Source organism: Candoia aspera, chromosome 1, assembly GCF_035149785.1.
Source record: "Candoia aspera isolate rCanAsp1 chromosome 1, rCanAsp1.hap2, whole genome shotgun sequence".
Lineage (NCBI taxonomy): Eukaryota > Metazoa > Chordata > Lepidosauria > Squamata > Boidae > Candoia > Candoia aspera.
This window is the reverse complement of record NC_086153.1, coordinates 109,496,516-109,516,569: the sequence shown is the minus strand read 5'-3', so window position 1 is coordinate 109,516,569 and position 20,054 is coordinate 109,496,516. Positions and strand designations below refer to the sequence as shown.

Below are 20,054 nucleotides of genomic sequence, written 5' to 3'. Positions count from 1 at the left end.
AACCCGCAACTCCTCCATAAACCACAGGGAGTGCCGTGTCGGATGGGGCAAGAGAGGTCGCACAAGCGCAATTCTGTCCAAGGCCCCGGCTGCCTCCCTATTCCAGGCTGCAGCCAGGACGTCCTCTGGACTGTGCAGTAGATTCTCAGGTATAACCCTGAGCTCCTTCTGAAACCCATTGGGTCCATCAGTCGCCAGGGGCAGACCAATCAAATGGGTCCTACCTCCCTGCAGAGTGGGGCAGCACCAGAGAATCTCAAGACCACCAGGGCGTGGCCTGACCAATGAATGCTCAATAAATGATGCTAAATTGTGGAATGTCTTCTGAAAACATGTTAGGAGACCTGTCTTTTTATTACAGGTTCAAGTGGTTTGGAAGACCTACCTCTTCCCATTTGCTTTTAACCAAGAAATTGATTTTATGTGACTGTTTGAAATATACATTGGAATGTTGATAATCTGTTTTTGTTGTTGTTGTTCAGTTCCATACACCCACGTCTACATACATATTCCATACATACTACACTATAGTGTAATAATCATTGATGGAAATAGAATAGAAATGGAAAAGCATATAGAAAAATCAGCAGATGATTACAATAATGGCTAAATATGGAGAACTGCTTCAGGAACTTTACTGGATAAACTGCATAGCTAAATTCTATTTCAAGAATTAAAAACTGACAAAGCTTGCTTTGATTGAAAATGAGCACTTTAATTTGTACACTAAATAGACTAAAGGCAACATGGTTCCACATTATGAAGGGAACACCAAAATAGATTTGAGACAACCAATCCTGTCATGATTTAGAGGTGTATCAAATTCATTGGTAAAAGTGAGAGGAATATGAGCATCGTTTCATCTCTGCAATTACTGACAACTAGTGCATGAAAAGGAGAGCATAGGCCATTTTAATGGCTGTGTTAAGAATGCTTCTTAGTATCACCTAACCTTACTGCAAGAAATTCAGACAAGAGAAACAGAGAGGGAGTTCCAGTCTTATAGGCTGCAGAAATGAATGTATATTCATGACTTAAAATGCATGTCTTATTCTGTATTTAAAAGCTGTGAGGTTTCAGAACCTGGAAAATACTTTGATGAAGGTAATTTTGTTCGAATCTTAAACAACATCTTGAGATTCAATGCTTGATACAGTACAATAAATTTAAATGTAATTTTGGCAGTGCCATACAGCCATACTGACTTTATTATGATAGGGTAGGGAAGAGTTGAAGAAGGTTGAACACAGATTATGAGAGTAATTGAGGACATAGTTGGAAATTTTAATCCAGTTTGAAAGACAACCACTAGGTTATTTTAAGGGTATAGTTCTTTTAGGAGTATTAAAGTTATTATTAAACCTACTAATTTCAGCACAGATTTATATAGCTTATTTATATTTATATAAATATCAGATATGAGTGGGGGAAAGAGGGGAGAAATGGTTCCAGATAGGGTTAACACATATTATGTCCAATTTCATTAGGAATATAAAGATTCAACTTTTATTATATATGGGAATAAATAACAACCTGGTCATGTTAAGCTAAAATGACATGACATGAATCCACTTGCAGTCAGTGTCATGCCCATATAGTGCACGTCCTTCATACCTTCAAAGCAGATAGGTTAACGAGAGGAGGAATTCAACAGATTGGAAGGCAGGCAGTCATACTGAATATAATCTAATGCTTTCCATCTAATTTTGTAATAGTCTATCCTTAATTACAGTGTACTCATGGATTGCGTTTTCTCTGGATTGAGAGAACAAGACAAATAAAATCATCCCTTAATAATGTCAGGGCTATAATTTGGCTGTGTTTTGAATCATTTTCATACTCAGTAAAAATAATAATTACTTATGAAAATGGGGATTCTGAAATGCAGTAAGACATCAACAATTACGGTCAAAAACTATACACAAATATAACTGCCGTAGATCTTGTGATATTTATTTGAAATATTTTTATTTGACTGAAATCTGCAACCAAAAGACTGGAGATAATGCCTTATATGAAGAGGAGTCTGATACATCATTCAGATTCCTCCAGTTATTGCTCCTTGTTGCAGAGGGAAATTTCCTGGGCTAGGAATGGGAGCAAAAGAGAAGGACAAATGAAAAGAACAGGACTACTTATGAACACAGCTAAAAGGTGATATTGAGTGGATTCAACAACTTTCATTTGCTGACTGGAATCTTGGAGAAGACACCAATCCTTCCATCTGACATTTTTCTCAAGCCTAAAAGAGATGCCAGACAGATTTGATCAATCATGAAGTCTTTAAACTGAACTAATTCCTGTGAAATGAAAACTCCTGGAGGTAAAGATTCAGAGAAAAGCCTTGTTACAGCAATTTTCTTTACAGTGCACACTAAAAATCTGAAAGAATATTGCTTTATAAAATGCATAACTTTTGCTATCTACACACTGAGGCTCCGAGTATGAAACATGAACAAGAACGGGAAGGTAAGCATATCTAAATACGCTGGTGGAGTGACTCCCATGACTGGAAAACAGCAAATGAAAGATACAATTTATTCAAGAGGAATAGAAGCAATAGAAAAGGGGAGTTGTACTCTATGATAAAAATACCCACATCTGCACAGAAATTCAAGGAAATGAGGACCATAATATTTCAGAGAACATCTGTATTAAAATAAATGGAAGACCAAATATAAGGTAGTTTGTTGTTCATTGTTTACTATCACCAGGACAATAAAGTATAAAATAAAAAAGAGAAGAATCTTTATTGCAGTCAATGACCAGTCCATGAAATATAAAGAATACTTTCCAGAAACAAATTGCAGATATTTAATAAACATGTAGTGTAGTGATGGGGGACTTTAATTAGCCTGCACTCACTCACTCACTCACTCACTCACTCCCTTCCTTCCTTCCTTCCTTCCTTCCTTCCTTCCTTCCTTCCTTCCTTCTTCCTTCCCTAGATTGATATGGCCACCCATCTTAAAGCACAACTCTGGGCAGCTCACAGCAACAATAAAATCACAGAACCATACGAACATAAAACTGTAAAACCAAAACCCAGCACCTCAAGTCATTCCCCTGAATGCCCCAATAACCCACCCCAGACACCCTCACTCTACCTAGCGACTGGGTAAAAAGCCAGGGTGGGGGCCTGCCAGATCACCGGGGGAGGGGAGGGTGTTTCACAAGGTAGGGACAGCCACAGAAAAGGCACGCTTCCAAGGTCCCACTAAGTGATAACATTTCAGGGAAGGGACCTGGAGCATGCCTACTCTATCCAGTCTGGTAGGACAGGCAGATACTCTCAGGGAGAAGCAGTCCCACAAATAACCTGGTTTGGCCATATGTTGACAGACAAACACTGCCAAGCATATTCCTTCCAGGGAATTCCTGACTTGTCTTGCTGACAACTTTCTCATTCAGAAAGAGGTAGAAAACATGAGGATAAGCTATCCTTTTCATTTCATATTAACCAAGGGGAGACTTAATTGAGGAGGTGGAAATAGCAAGAACATTAGGAGACAGTGACTATACAATACTGGAGTTCTGGTTGTAACAAAAACTAAACCTGAAAAGAGGCAAATTTGTAACTTGGACTTCAAGGAAATAGATTTTATGAGAGCAGCAATAAATAGAATAAAATTCTTGTCAGGAGAAGCTAATGGGAAAAGTTGCTCAAGATGGGTGATGGAAACTTTTAAAAGATACCAAAAGCACAATTGCAAACGATTCTATAAAGAAAAAGAGAGAGAGAGCAAAAGAAGCCAAAGGTGCTGACAAAAAAGTTCACTGAAAATTGGAAGAAAAATTAAACCATACAGAAGTAGAAAGAGGGACAGGCCACCTGGATGAGCATACAGAGATTGTGGAGCCTTGGTGCTTTGAGCTTGGTTGTGTGCTTGGAGATGTTTCATTACCAACTAGGTAACATCTTCAGTGCTAGAAGGGAGTGGGGTTTGTTCTTTGCCTACATGCAAATTTCTCCCATTTGAGTGCTTTCTGAAGCATTTGACATCCATATGTGGTATGAATAGAAGAGAGTATCTGTAGCGCAGGGTTGAACTGTGGAGCCTTGATGCTCTCTGAGCTTGGCTGTTTGCTTGCAGACATTTCGTTACCAGACTAGGTAGCATCTAGGTAACATATACAGAGATTGCCTAGAGTAGTAGACCTGATATCGGAAAACCTAAAGCTTAACTTCAGAATGAATCAGGTGAAGGATACTAACAGCAACAAAAAGAGCTTCTTCAGATATATTAAAAGAAAAAAAAAAACAAAGAATCTGATTACTAGCTTTTCATTGAAGACTACAAATTGCTAACAGGCAACAAAGTAAAGGCAGAGCTACTCAATTCCTATTCTGATTTCAAGCATCCCCAACAAAGGGGTATATATTCCACAGGCAATTGCAAAGAGCAGACTGAAAAAGCAAGAGTGAAGCTTGGGACAGAAAGATGGTTAAGGAATGCCTATCTTAGGTACTGAAGTTTGCTCATGATCTGGTGAAACTTTATGAATTATCTTGGAGAAATTCTGAAGGAGGATAAATGTGTCTATTTAAAAAAAAGTAGAGTAAGATTGAAATCACTACTTGGGGAGATCCTAGAGCAGATCATAAAATATAAACATCCTGAAAACAATGCAATGACCACCAGAACGCAGCATACATTTGTCATGGAGAAGTCGTCGCAGACTTACCTCAACTCACTTTTAATCAACCAACTTCCTCAACATATTCCTGGAATGCTTCATTTCAACAAAGCATTTGACAAAGTACTCAGTGACACTCTGTTTAGTAAGCTAGTCAAGTATGGTTTAGATTAGGGAGATGAAATTATTCAGATCTGATGCTTTGGAACAGGTGTAGGTACACATGTTGGACATGTCAGCACCTTCATAAAACAGTTGCGTCTTTTTCTGGGCTTCCACAGTTGTTGCACAATCCCAGGAAAACATATATTTTAGCTAAGGAAGTAACAACAGAGAATTCACACCCTTTCCAAAACCCTTCAAAGCACTTACATATTGTCCTAGGATGGTGCAGATAACACACAGGCCTATGAAAAGAAGCAACTTTTTAAAGGAGATTCCAACAGGTGTTGTGTGTTACCCATTCCGCAGAACATTTTCAGCTTCAGATCTGAAGTTCTGCACATCTCTAATCTAGATGGCATGACAAATAAATAGCTATAAAGCTGGCTCAAAAACTGCAAGACATATATGGTAAATATTGGGTGAGAGATATAAATATGACCAACTCATCGCTGAAATTTGTGTAATATGAGATAATCCCAGATTACAGATTTACAGATTTATTTAACAAATTTAGATATCCATCTACAGTAAGTATTCTGGATGGAGAACAGAATGGAACAAGTAGAATCTAAATGGGAAGAAAGGTTTGTAAACTGGACCTCTTGTAACATTATTGCTTTGAATCCACTCAACTCTGAAGAAACCACTTCTAAAACTTTCACAGAATTAAAAATGAATTTGATCTTCTCCAGAGAACTTCATAAAAAATATACCTACGCAGTATATTCATATTAGGCATTTATTGTATTCATTTATTTCATATGCAATTACTGCTTCAGAAGATCCACAGCAGATAGTGTTTTTGGAGGAATTATTAATGGATCCTAAGCCAGTAACCCATCTTTGTAGGATGCTGATGAAGTTGATATTAGTTATTTATGTGACCTTTGGAATAACAAGCTTGAATGTCCTGTTTTGGCAAATCAATGAAATAACACTTTAAACAACATGAAGTTTGTAATCTATTATCTTAAAATGAGGATAATATAGGGAAAAATGTTTTGTGTCTATCGGATACCTCAGGGAATATTTAATAAGGGTTAGTTACAATCACCTGCTATTGGAAATGTATCTCAAAAGCTGGAACATTAAGGCACATGGTTTGATTTTCTCCTATTATTATTGCATTTGGGGCTGACATCAATAGGATTGTTAATATGATTTAGAATCAATCACTTTCTATTAAGGATGCTTTTCCTTAGTTGTATCTCCAGGATTTTGAAGCTATTAAAAGATCAATAATTTTTTCAAGCCTTGGGATTGGCTAAAAAAATATTATACAGTATTGGAAGGAAAAATCTATGCCTGATTTGCAGCAATGGATTGTTCATATGAGTAGAATTAGACCATTTTTTGGACAAGGGGACAACGAAGAAGACTTCTGAGCAATATGTTCAAATTTTTGGAGTTAATTTCCAGGCTTCCAGACCCTTTTTTATTTTTATTTTTAAAATTGCTATGCATATTAATGCTGTTATTGTGTTTATCCGTTAATGCTGTTTGCTATTATATGCAATTATATTTTTATTAGTTTGTCTTGTAAAATAATTGAATAAAACATATTTTAAAAATTGCTCATGAATTGTTCCTTATAAGATTGGTAGGAGGCACTGAGTGGAGAACCCCAGTGGGCTCTGGGCTGTTCAACACTATTAATGACCTTGATGGTGGAGGGAATGCTTTTACATCTTCAGATGAAACAAATGGATTGGATAGTGTCACCCTTGAAAACAGAGTACAGGTTGGGCTCAATGGTCCTTCCAATTTTATAATTCTATGTTTTTCTTCCTGATAAAAAAAAAGAAAAAGTATTGATCCCGGAACTGATCTTTCCTCCAGGATGCAAATGTTAGTAATAGACCTGTAGATAACACATAATTAAATGCCACTCTTTATTACACATATTTCATAGTATGGTCCTGCATTTGCCCATGTAAGCATGTAAGCAGAAAGTCACCATAGGCAAAATATGCAGCAACTGTAAATAACTATAGCAATTATTCTTGTTTATCTATTAATGGATTATGTCGATGACATTTAAATACAAGGTAGATCCATATAAGTTCAATGTCCAAGTAGAATAGAATTTATTCTTTGCATCCATATGTTCAATACACCAATGAGAGTACTAAGACTGATAATCAATATAGTACAAGTGATCATTCCACAAGAAAGCACATTTAGGATTGAAGTATATGTTCAGTCCCAATCTGTCCAACATTTGAGGTGGGCCAAGTTAGGAAACAGATACCGCAAGGATTCTAGGAATGATACTTTATTGTTGTATAGTATAGCATAACAACAGAAACTTGAAAGCCTATCAGAGTTTCTCTCTACTTCATCTTATACAGAATCAAGGTGGGGTTATTTTGAGTTATTCTCTTATGTGTCCTACTTTTCCAGGACTAAATTGCTGTTTCGCTTCCCTTATCAGTCCATTACTTCCTTCTCATAGGCCTATATGGTAAGCATAAGGAAAAGTATTCAAATACTGAATTTAATAATATTTATTATTTAGTTTTTATAATTCCTTGGGTGCCAAACTACAAACATACAAATGTAATTAGTACACCATGTCTAGCAAAATTAGTATGTCTTAACTATTCTGAATAAACTGCATTTGTAACTAGGCAACTATCTTAGTAATGCTATTCAATGTCTAACTGTATCCAATGAATCCTGGTGTTTAAAGTACTCTGATCTCACAAGCATCTAAAAGAGCTCTTATACCTAATAATAGGAACATACACAAAAATGACATTCAGTGCCTCTAATTCTATCTTGCAGAGGATGAGAATTCATATTATTCTAAGAAAAGTTTCCAAACAACAACAAAACAAAACAAAACAAAACAAAACAAAACAAAACAAAACAAAACAAAACAAAACAAAACAAAACAAAACAAAACAAAACAAAACACAAACCACATTCAAATTTTTCCAACTGAGTGACTGGATTCACAGAACATTCAGCCATCATTCAAAATGGCATACCACAAAGGCAAACAAAATTCCAACCATGCTGCAACTTAGCATGATAGGCCTGTAACTGCCTATGCATTACAGAGCATGCTTGATGAATGAAATAAAGAATTAACATTCTTTTTAATGCAGGAATGTATTAAAACATTATTAAGCATAATTTAAATACATAATACATAATTTGAATTTAAATGTAATTCAAATACAAATTCTTGTTACATTTTTATCATAGAGCAATTTAAGCATAATTTATACTATAAAGCTAAAATCATATATATGAGATGGGTGCCTATACAAATTTGAAAAATAAATAAATCAAAAAAAAATCTGCAATCTATTTACTCTAGCAGCAGGAGATTAAAAAAAAATCAAATCAGGTGATTATTGGCATTTTTTAAAGATGGCAATCTTTAAAAAAAACAATATACCCAGAAAATCTTATCTACTCAGGAATCTGGTACAAGTTCATAATCCCTCTGGAAGCCATCATAAGTACTTTCCATATAGGTCTAACAGGTAATATAAGGTAAAACTAAAGTAAGCTTATAAATATAAGCAACCCTGAGAACAAAGGTTAAACCTTATGAAATCACAGAAATGAGAGAGTTAGGATTCCTCCAGACAACATATGTTTTCAGTATTTGAACTGAAAAATTCAGATGTTCCTCAGAATAGAAATTTCATAAAACTAGTGCTAATTTCCAACAACATCTGCAGTTTTTATTAATGTAAATATCTGGCAATATCACAAGTTTTCAAATAGGGAAAACAAATACACACAGATGGTAATGAAGAACAGCAATACAATTTTGATGAGGGACAAATCATATGAAGGTACTAATCTTCCCTTCTCTCATCACGGATGTACGCAGGACAGATGGGTTTCATAGGAACCCACTGTTATTCAGAAATCCCATTCTTACCTGTATTAAGGGGGAGCAAAATGAGTATGCTATCCCCATTCCCATGCATAGTGGGTGACTGCCTGTAGTAGATAGCCCTTCTATCTAAAGAGGCATTCCACATCAACAAGGATCCTAATTTTCCAGTTTTCAGCTTCGTGGAGAGCCTCCACAGACAGAAGTTTCTTTACTGCAGCTGGTTTTTATACACAGAAGATGGTGCAAGGGGGAACAGAACAAGCACATTTCTCTCCAGTCTTCTTGAATGTGTGTAGAATATCACTGTTTTGTTTAACACTTGAAGAGGGCTAGTTCTTACTAGCTTATTTGGGAATCACTCCCCCAGCTCCCTATACATCAAGTTCAAATGATGCACTGGGCACCTGTGTAGATCTCAAGGTGTCTGCAGTAGTGATGTTCTAACCTGTTTGGTATGGAAAGAAATAAGCCACTGAAGCTGTCTTGAAGAAACTTACTACTACCACTCGACACTGAGAGAAGATGGAAGACAGAAAATTGTGTGTGTGTGTGTGTGTGTATGTATATGCATATCCTGTATATATATATATATATTGTGTTTGTGTGTGTGTGTGTGTGTGTGTGTGTGTGTGTGTGCTGGAGTCCAATACTTTACTTAAAAATAATGAAAAAAACTAATTTTAGAATCTACTGAAGTTTGGAATTTTACAAAACTGCCTTTATTTTCTTAAAAAAGTAATGGAGTCTGACAGAGTGAGGAGCTTTTCTGTCTGGAAAAATGACTCATGTATTTCATTTGATTCTTATCTCAGAGGTGACATTGATCCTGTCTGACGTGACTAGTGGGCAGAGTACTAAGCATGCCTTCTGGACATTCATTTGAATTAGTAACTGAACTGAAATTCAGAATTGAAGGAAATATTCCCCTCCAAAAATACTGAGCCTTTATAATCCATATCTGAAACAGTTCACGAAGGAGCCAATTCTACCCTACTCTCCAAAAGTCATCCTTGCAAGATAAAGACAGCAATAGAGTGGAAGCAGTAGAGGTCTTGTCATTCAGTTTAAGATATATTGCAAATTTCATGTCCTATGTTCCTCAGTGCCAATAAACAATCGATAGTTTTCAGCAAGGGACTTGGAACAGCCAAGAAACATCCACTGTTTTAAAGGAATGGTAGCAATAGAAGAGGACCCTGAAAACCTTATAAAGGGCTTCTACCACTGCTACCAATCCCGATTCTCCATCCCATCAATGTTTCTCCTCTCACAAGAATATGTTTTGGGAAATGGGTGGAGAAAGGGACAATGCAACTCACTAAAATAAAGCTATCCCTGATTTCTCCAATAAACTTAGAATGAACAAATACATTCCAAATTGTGATGGGATGGGATCTTTTCAATCACTAATTTAAGCAAGAACCGACATCAAAAGAAGCATCTAGTGATACACCAATAAAATGGTAACACTATAGCCAAATTTCTTTTGGAGATAGGAAAAAAGAAAAGAAAAAAAAATAGAAATTTCAATTGCACTAATTTGTTGGGTAAGTATCACAGAAGTCTAGAGACTTCTGCTTTCACTCCCACCTCTACTTTAAATATTTTCATTTTACTTCTATGCTATTTTCAGGAATGTATAACTTTAAACATCAAAGTGCAAATTAGTTTCAGAGGATTCTTTTGATGTTGTACCTCAAAGCCTTTTCCTTCCAAAATGTTTTATCAATTCAATTTGAGTAACATGTAGAAGCATAAAGTGCATAATGTGCAAACATGTTTTTATATTCTTATTTAAGACCAAATCAGTGTCCTCAGAGCTCCTTCCTTACAAGGTAGCTGTAACTTGACCCCAGGGTTGAACAAACTAAAAACTGATCTTCGCAAAGGATACTAAAAAACAGATAATTCCCTAGCTGAAATTTGTGATCCTATCTATACTCTAAAGAAGTCTGCCATAAACCCTCTTGAACTTTCAGCCTTAGTGGTGATTCTCTCCCATCCCAAATAACACATTGCTCTTCCAATATTATAACCAACTGTTGACATTTTAAGCATCATATCAGCTAGTTTTAATTTTCAGTAATCTTTTTTCTTCTCTTCCAGGATTATTAACCTGTTTTGTATCTAATACAGAATCACAGATGAATTAGGAAGCGTAGCATGGTATTACTTCTCTAATTTTATTCAAGAGCCAATAGAATGCTCAATTTATGCAAAATAATCAAGGAGAAAGAGAGACAGAGACAGAGAGAAAAAGAATACAGGTAGTCCTCACTTAACAACCATAATTGGGACCAGAATTTCAGTTGCTAAGCAAAGCGGTCATTAAGCAAATCCAACTCATTTTTATGATCTTTTTTACAGTGGTCGTTAAGAGAATCACCATGGGCATTAAGTGAATCATGTGGTAGTTAAGTGAATCACGTAGTTCCCCATTGATCTTGCTTGCCAGAAGCTGACCGGGAAGGTTGAAAATGGCAATCATGTGACCGTGGGACGCTGCGATGGTCATAAATGCAAACTGATTGCCAAGCACCCAAACCGTGATCATGTAACCATGGGGATCCTGTGATGGTCTTAAGCGTGAGGGCTGGTTGTAAGTCAGTTGTTTCAGCACTGTCGTAAGTCTGAACTGTCACTAAATGAACGATTGTTAAGTGAAGACTACCTGTATGTTCCATCAGGTCCCAGTATTCCTCACTCATCCCTTCCAGGAACACCGTCCTTCACCGCCGCAATGAGGCAACATAGCAGGACTTGAGGGGGCAAGCTGAGATTAATTTGCTAAAACTATGTGCCTGGGTTATTTGTTCCAACCATAAATAAAAAATATTTTTATCCAAGTTGAGATTTTAGATCTGCAATTATTAGACCAGCATGTGCCATCAAGCACCTCACGTTTGCCAGTTTTCCGACCTGCATTTCAGTAATTAGTGTTTTCATTTTTAAAAAATGCTATGTGATTTCAAAATGGCAATCACTGGAAAGATTCTACTGAAGGACACAAGAGCCTTTTGTAAGATGGGTCACAGTGTGAGAACTGTGAGCAAATTTCAGAGTGTTCCTTATTTTATTCAGGATATCAAAATAAACAATCTCAGATCTATATATAAATATATTATCAAGCCTACCCTTGTAGAATTATTTTTCTTCAGTATGATTTTTATTGGAGAAATTGTTGGCATATGAGAAAACAAAATGGCAGACCTTGAGCAACAACACAGTTTTCAAACAAATCTAAATGAACAAGAATACCATTATTTAATATCAGCACATGCCTACATGTATGTATGTATTTCTGGGGTGGGTGGGTTGCTTAACTAAGATTAACATTTAGAAACATATATACAGTGGTGCTTAATAAATAAATGAAGAAGTATAATGTTTGACTCACTCATTTAATTGGGTTCTCTTTGTCTAGTTTTAGGATTTGTGTGGAGAACAGATCACGCTTTAGGTCATATTTATGCAAAAATATTAAAAATTCAAAAGAGTTCATGAACTTTTAAGCACCACTGTATATCCCATTTCATATGGGATAACAGAAGGGGCTCTGTTATATCATATGAAATTAAAAAGACCTAAAGACAGGTAGAAATATACACACACCTATACATACATACTGTATGTACATACATACATACTGTATGTACATACATACTGTATGTACATATTATACTGCACATGTCATGTACGTATGTATGGGTGTTTGTATATTTCTACATGTCTTTAGGTCTTTTTAATTTCATAAGGGATAACAGAACCCCTTCTGTTCCAAAAAGCAGAGAGGCAAAAATGCATTGTCTTCTCATGTAAATCTTTACTGATGACTGCTACTGGAAGCAACTTAGGCATATTAGAGGATTTAATTAATCACTGGAGTTGTCTCTAGCATACAAAGTTACTTAAGATATTTGTTCTGACAATCTGACATACCTGACGTAAGGTGCGGGCTACTAAACTTTCTAGGACAGGTCCCCTATCTTCATGGAGCAGGTGTACCTCATCAAGAATAAGGAGTTTCACTAGCTGGGAGAGGGCGACATCTCCAACACTCTTCCTTGTCACAACATCCCATTTTTCTGGAGTGGTCACAAGCATCTGAGAATGAAAAAGACAAAAAAAAAAGTAATGTTGAAGTTTTTAAATTTATTTTTCACTGCCTTGCTGAGGTATTAAGAACAACTTTGAAAATTAATGAAGTTAAGCAGACCAACGTGAAATGGCAGCATTAAAACTTTCTTCTTTGTAAGTGAAACTCCAATAGAAAGCCTATTCACTAAGTACAGCTTATAATGAACTCTTTTAAAAGATGCCCAATCCCAGTTATCTTCATGTCTAGCCATTTCAAATGTGCACCTGCAACTTCTCACTAATTAAAATATTTCTATCTCACACTTCAGTTGGAAAGGCTCCCTGTGTTGATGAGAGATTAATGAACAGTAACCATTCCTGATATTGTGCTTGTGTTAATATAAACAGTTACAACACAAAAGAAAATTCTAGTGGAACTGGTTTCTTGGGAAGGCTGAGGTGGGCTCTGCTTTCTTTCTCTGCTTTCTTTCTCCTTTTAGAACACTAGTGGATGATCACTGGGAGAACCAAAGCCTAGACCTCCTCAGTTGTCAGTGGCTTGTTACAGCAAGTCCCCCTGTAATTTTCAGAAGGGCATCTAGCAACTAAGATCCAAAACTGTAATCTGGCAAGTACCTAAAAAAAAATCAACCAAAGTGTCCCAACTCAGTTAGGAATGCAAGATTGCCCATGTTCCCTCAGCTGCGGTTGAAGCTTATTGGCACATATGCACAAAAGCTGACACTGCTACTAATCTCTTAAAATGTCAATATTGTTGTATTAATACTATGGAATTTCAATCTCATACTCCAGAAAACAGACCCAAACCTAGGCACTTAACCACTGAAATTTAAGAAATGGTATTTGTTGCGCATTTGCATCCCTGTAGCAGAAATGATAAATCACTGTCTTGGAAATAATAAATCTCAGGCTTCAAGGGCATATGAAAACTAATATCCATTAAAATAGGGTTACTGCATAACTTCACATTCAAGAACTATCTTATGAATAAAATGGAGCAAACTATTTTAATTGACCTTTAGTGCTGCACTGTATTTGCAGGTTTAAGACATGGAAAAAATCAAGCAAGCGGTCATAAAACTTGTAAAGACAAAATGCAGTTTATGTGGCGGAGTGCTGGAAAGCGTTTGGCCCAAGAGATCAGAAAAATCACACACCAAGCATTTCTATAAACATAAATGTATTTACAGAAAGCACAAACACATATTTACAAGTTTAGGCATTCACACGCGCTCCAAGAGGACTGGGAGGAAGGCTGTGTAGAAAGAAAACCGAAATTAGTAACAAGCCCAGGCAAGCTGCCCTCCAGGCAAATCAGGAGCTTTACCTTATATGCTCATGCCTTTTCACACCCAAAACTAAGGATATTTAAGTTTGACCTTCTGACTCTGCCAGTGATTTGTTGCCATAGTAACTTAATGGCTTGCTCCTTGCAAAAAACAAGGAAATGCCAACAGTTTATGTTTATTAACAGCTGATTTGGGATGGAATTTTCTTGCTGCACTTGAACATGGTTTAAACTAGTTAAATCTTTTACTCGGTATGGTTGTCACAAAAGCTAGAAGTTTACATGTTACATATTTAGACTTATTGGAAGGAAGGTATGGCAAAATGAGCTAGACAGCCAAACATTTGCTTAATAACAAAAATAAAGGACAGAAATATGTCCATCCCTTTTTAATCATATAGAAAAAAGCATCTGAAAAATTCAACCTCTCCTTCGCTCCAGAACAGCTAATTTTTTTAAAGACACAACAAAAGACCCAACTCTTAAACCATTGTTATATTTGTTTTGCTTAGACTGGATTATATTCCAAAAAAATGTTAAAGAGACTTTCATAAATCAGAAGCTTCTTAAAATACAGTATGATTGGGCAGGGTGTGCCAGAGAGAGAGAGAGAGAGCATGCGAGCGCATAAGTGTTTTCTATTGTGCTTCCCCACATCTGAAACACAGGAAATTCAGGGAGCTGACATCTCAAAAGTCTCTCCAGGATTTCAGATTGGGTTCTCTCACAATGTTATCTGGAGATGCAGTGGACTGAACCTGAATATCTACATGGAATAAGAACCTTAATTTTTCATTAAGCTTCTTATTCCATGTAGATATTCAATTCAGTAACATACATAGCAGTCATAGATGTTTTATTTCATTTATTTATATATCAAATTTATTACCCACCCATCTCACTCAGAGAGCGACTTAAGAGTTTTAGTTTGGGCAACATGGAGACACTTAAAAGAAAGTGAGCATGAGGAATTCTTGACTCTTGACTCCTGACTCTCCTGCTTCATTGGGTTACATAACAATAGAAACAGCCTTTTTTCTCCCCAAATAACTTTATTAAAATTTTTAAAAGAAAGATAAAAAAAAACCTAACAAGAACTAATATTTAGAATAAAGAGAATAGCAAAAAGGAGTAGGAAAAGAATAGAGCTAAAAGTGCAGAAAAAATAAAATTTAAAAAAAGAGAAAAAGTACAGAAAAGAAATAAAGCAGTGCCTTCCAATTTTCCTTTTCAGCAGTTATAAATAAAAATGTAAATTAACCACTTACTCCATGGTTATACCATTACTTACATTTTTTCTATAATCACAACAGAAACAGCTTTTTGAAGGATTGCCTTTGAATATCCCAACAAAATAATAACAAGGTTGACATTTTATAGCTTGCTAAAATGAAAATAGCTAGTGAACAATGAAACACTAAAAGTCCAAAAGTCCAATGAGTCATTACAATAGTTTGAATCAAATCATGGTCAAGTAAAACAAATGAGGAGGAAAAAGAATCTCTAGTATTGTAACTGCTACTGTGGGAAAAGCTGAACATGCTACTCACCAAAGAACTAGGCACAGATCAGTTGATAATACTGAAGCCAAGAGCAGCAAAGTTTTCCTGCACACTAATTGTAATTTAATGAATCTGTGATAACTCTAAAAAGTACATGTTCAACCAGATTTTACAAACTGTTGTCACACCTATTACTGATGCAATTTATTAACACTCTGAAATGAGCTATGTCAACCACAAAAATTAGCAGCTGTAATTTTCATAGAACCTTAATTAGCAAACTGTGGTGAAATGTATTTAGCAATGCATATTAAGAATTTAAAGGTGTGAAATGCTCCAAATACTAGCTATTTAGCTAATTTGCCAAAGCTAAACTGGTACTGCTGTGATCACACTTCTTCTTGTGCCACAGTATGCTGTCACAACTAAAAAAGAAGAAGAAATGTATGCCTCCCCCCCTTTTCATTTTAAAGCATTTGGGGACATTCTGTATCAATGTAGTGCTCTTTTATGGCTGTTATAATTAAAAGTTGCTGTTGGAACTCTAAAGAATGGCAATACAGTAATTAAATGTGAAACTGTGTACCTTGTTAACTGAAAAGAGTGTGAACACATTGTATGCAGTTGTGCTGAATTTCAATAGAACTCTGACAGAAATACCACTTAAACAAACTGAGGACAGGGACCGCACAAATGCCTGATGGACTGAATCCAAAGCCAGAAGAATAACAACAATAATGCTTCTTTTAAGATATATGCCTAAAATCTTGTATTGAGAAATTGGGAAATGTGGAAGGGAGAATAACAAACAACTTTGAGATGCCCAGTTTAAAACACAATAGCAAGCCTTTTCTATGCCCTGGGATTTAAGTAAGCAGCTTCGTTCTCAGCCTGCCTAGAACTTCAGCAATCTAATGCTGAAATGTAATTTCCTGAAAAAGAAAATCAGAAGACTCACTGGCTTGCCAAAAGCTAGATGCAGCTAAAGGAGTTGTTCAAATCAGCAAAAATGTCATTCCTCGCTGGCCCAGGATCCCTATATACACCATTCGAAGGATAGTTTTTATTTTATTAATAGTCACATACATTTGAAGAACAAATCATTGGCATAATTCAGTGGTATTTGAAAGAAACTTTGTTCTTTGTACCTTTGAATATACCACTGTAGCATGACAGTAATGATTTGTGAGGGAGGTCTGACAGATAGTAATCCGACACAGACTTCTCTAAAACTTAAAACAGGGCAGAATTGTCAATAAGAGTGTATGCTCTCTCCATTTTCCTGATTCTTTCAAAGGGAAGATGATTCTTGCTTAACAGCAGCTCGCCACCTGGTTATGTTAACTCTCCAAGCTGCTGAGAGAGTTAATTTTAAAATGCTTCAACAAATACGCATAAATCAAACCTTTGATTTACTGTATTGCTTTACTACTGCTTATCAGAAAGGTCAGGATAGAATGGAGAGGTGGGAGACGGAAGGAAAGGAATATGTGCCTGAAACTGAAAATAGTAGCTTGCCTCATTTTGCTAATAGAGAGAAAAGAATCACAAGAAGATACTGTGTCCTGCCTATTGGATAAATTCCTGTGAACCCACAAAGTCCTTCTGACACACTTACTGTAAGCCATAAGCTTGGTTAACTCTTGGTTAAAGAATCCCCCTTTCTTGGGGGAGATTGGTGGTAAGAGAAGTTTGAAAAATTAACTAACTAACTAACTAACTAACTAACTAACTAACTAACTAACTAACTAGAATGAAGTCACAAGCTTGTTCTCCACCCTCCAAGAGCATGGCTATTGAACTGTCTTTCTATGGGCTTGTTTATATGTAAGCATGGACATCCTGCATGCTTAAATGTAAACAAAGCATGGAATGAGAGTTTAAGAGGCACACTGTTTGGGAAGGGGAAGCCAAGGTACGTTCAAGCTGATCAAACTCTGCAGCTCCTTGTTTTAATCTAGGGGGACTGCATGAGGAGGCATGGGCAGCAATAGTATGGCTTTGCAGGAATGGGTGGGAGCTGACCTTTGAGTTTTGTTTTGTTACAGGGGATCTTAAGGGGCCTTAAACTCACCCCATCCCTTTAGAACTGGCCCCCAAAATTCAGCCCCATCCAGTCACTCCAGGCATGGGGAAATAGGATCTGTGAATGAGATGCTTAGGGATCTCAAGCGGTCTGTGTACCACGGGAAACTCACCCCAGTTAATAAGTTATGATGTTGCTGAACAACAACAGTCACTGTATCATTTGCTTACATAGGCCAGAATATCTGAAGGGCATAAGGTGACCTTCATAATCAGACTATTACAGCGGTGTGACTCAACATTTCCATTCATGCTGAAAGACAACAGAGACTAGGTGAGCGTCACTAAAAGTACGATTATATATAGCCCTAAATATGCAAAATACATAAATGTTGCTGACACCATTAAAATAATTATTTCATCATTATTTTCTTACAATTAACTTCATGGAGTGATAAGGCCCTCGTTTTAAGAAAATTGAGGAAAACATCTCATGTTCAAAATAAAAACCTCTTAAAATACTTTTCCAGATTCTTGTTTTCTTTTACTTTAGCAAGCACTGCCGCAAAGCATTTTCATTTATATCACTATTATACCACTTCACTTCCCTCAGCACAAAAATGGCCAGAAAATAAAGTGTCACATTTGTTTAATGCAATGGAACTCATGCAAGACATTTCAATCTGGCTTTTATATTAGGGCATGACAAAATAGAAATGGGTTAACTGTCAATATTTTAACTGTCAACTTAAATTTTTCTCGGCCCATGTAATTTTCTCCCCACCACCCTAGCTGTGCCCAGATTTTTATCAGGCAGAATGATGTTCGTCACTGCAGAGCCTTGGTGTGTGCAGATGATCATTGCTTGCCAAACATAAAAATGGGTTGTAAACTTGAAATTAACACCACTGAACAAAGACCAACAACTTAACAGCAACTCACATCCTTATCACTACACATTTAGATTAATGGAATGTGGAATATGTGGAGCTCCCTCTGAAAATGACCAGGAAATTGCCACTGGTATAAAATGTGATAGTCAAGATTTTAGCTGGTGAGAGCTGCCTTTACTACTGCACTGGGAACTGTCTTCTTCCAACAGAATCTGTCTAGCTCATATGTGCATTTCAGGAAGAGAAGGATTAGGTTTCTGTCCTTTCAAAAAATCAAGGGGACTGGATCAAAAGAAATGAATGCCCCAAGCGCCTGTGGAGGAAGACAAAAAAGAAATCTGACCAAGTACAGGTACTTGTTCATGTTTGGGTCTACCTTGTGGCAATGAGGAAAGCAAAGTGTTCTCACTTTTCTTTCTTATTCTGTCGGTGGCTTGTTGTCCAGCTGTCCTGTAGGGGAGCAGGCAGTATTGTGAACATCTGCCTGGCTGCTGTGACCAATTTGCACAGCAAAATCACTCAGATTCACCAAAGTGTTAACTCCTCCTGGACAGAGTGGTGTCCAGAGTCACTGTGACTAGAGCACCTTCTTGCTGTGTTATCTTGGATTCCTTTAGGCCTGCAAACTATAAAGTGAATAGGGTGTTTAGACTGTTCACTGCCACCTGTAGCTTGGATCTCTGCCTGCTCTGGCTTTTACTAGGAGCAGGAGAGGTGTGTGACCACCTGGATCCTGGAGATCATTAATGCCTTGCTATGGAAAAGGAGTTGCTTAGGCCTTGAAGGAAGCTATGATGTGCCCCTTTCTGAAGAGCTTGTTTTTGGATGTGGTGGTCTTAGATGACCATCTGCTGTGCTCCAACCTTCCCTTTTTAGGAAATGTTGTTGAAATGGCTGTGGTAGACCAGCTACACAGCACCCTAGAAAAAGTGGATTATCTGGATTCTTTTCAGTCAGGGTTCAGGGCCAGATGTACTGGTTGCTCTCCTGGATGATCTATGCTAGGACCTGATGAGCGCTGTATGCCTCTCCTGGTCTTTTTGGATCTCTTGGCAGCTTTTGATACCATCAACCATGGTATCTTACTAGACTACCTGCAGAGGGTTGGGGAGTGGCAGCACTGTTTTCCAGTGGTTCTGTTCCTTCCTCTGTGGATAAGTTCAGTCTTTAGTGCTGGAAAATTGGAGGTCAGTTTGGCAGTTCCAGACTTAGAGGATGCTGCAAGGCTCAGTCCTCTCTCCCCTGCTCTTTAATATTTATATGAAGCTTCTGGGAGAGGTTATCCAACTCTTTGTGATGCTAACTGTATCAAGCTTTACATCACCACCGCAGGCTGTAGGGGAAAAGCTGTCAATGCTATATTCTGGTGCTTGGAGGCTCTAAGGGAGAGAATGTAAGTTAAACCCAAGCAAGATGGAGTTGCTGTTTGTTCACTGTGATTCTCTATCAACACCAGCATTATCTTTGGATGGGTTTGCATTTCCTGTGAAGGAGTAGGTTTGTGATTTAGGGGTCCTACTGGCACAGACCTCCTCAAGCAACAAGTTGAAGCCATGGCTAAAAGGGTTTTTTCCCACCTTTAT

General features: G+C 37.0%; 1 protein-coding gene across 2 annotated transcripts in view; it reads right to left on the bottom strand.

The window, feature by feature from the left end:
* Positions 1-20,054, bottom strand: part of ASCC3 (activating signal cointegrator 1 complex subunit 3) — a 213,930-nt gene that overhangs the window by 145,990 nt on the left and 47,886 nt on the right. For both annotated transcript variants that reach the window (XM_063311715.1, XM_063311724.1), the window contains exon 10: positions 12,605-12,769. In XM_063311715.1, the coding sequence (XP_063167785.1) occupies positions 12,605-12,769 (165 nt within the window). The remainder of the gene's footprint in view (positions 1-12,604; positions 12,770-20,054) is intronic.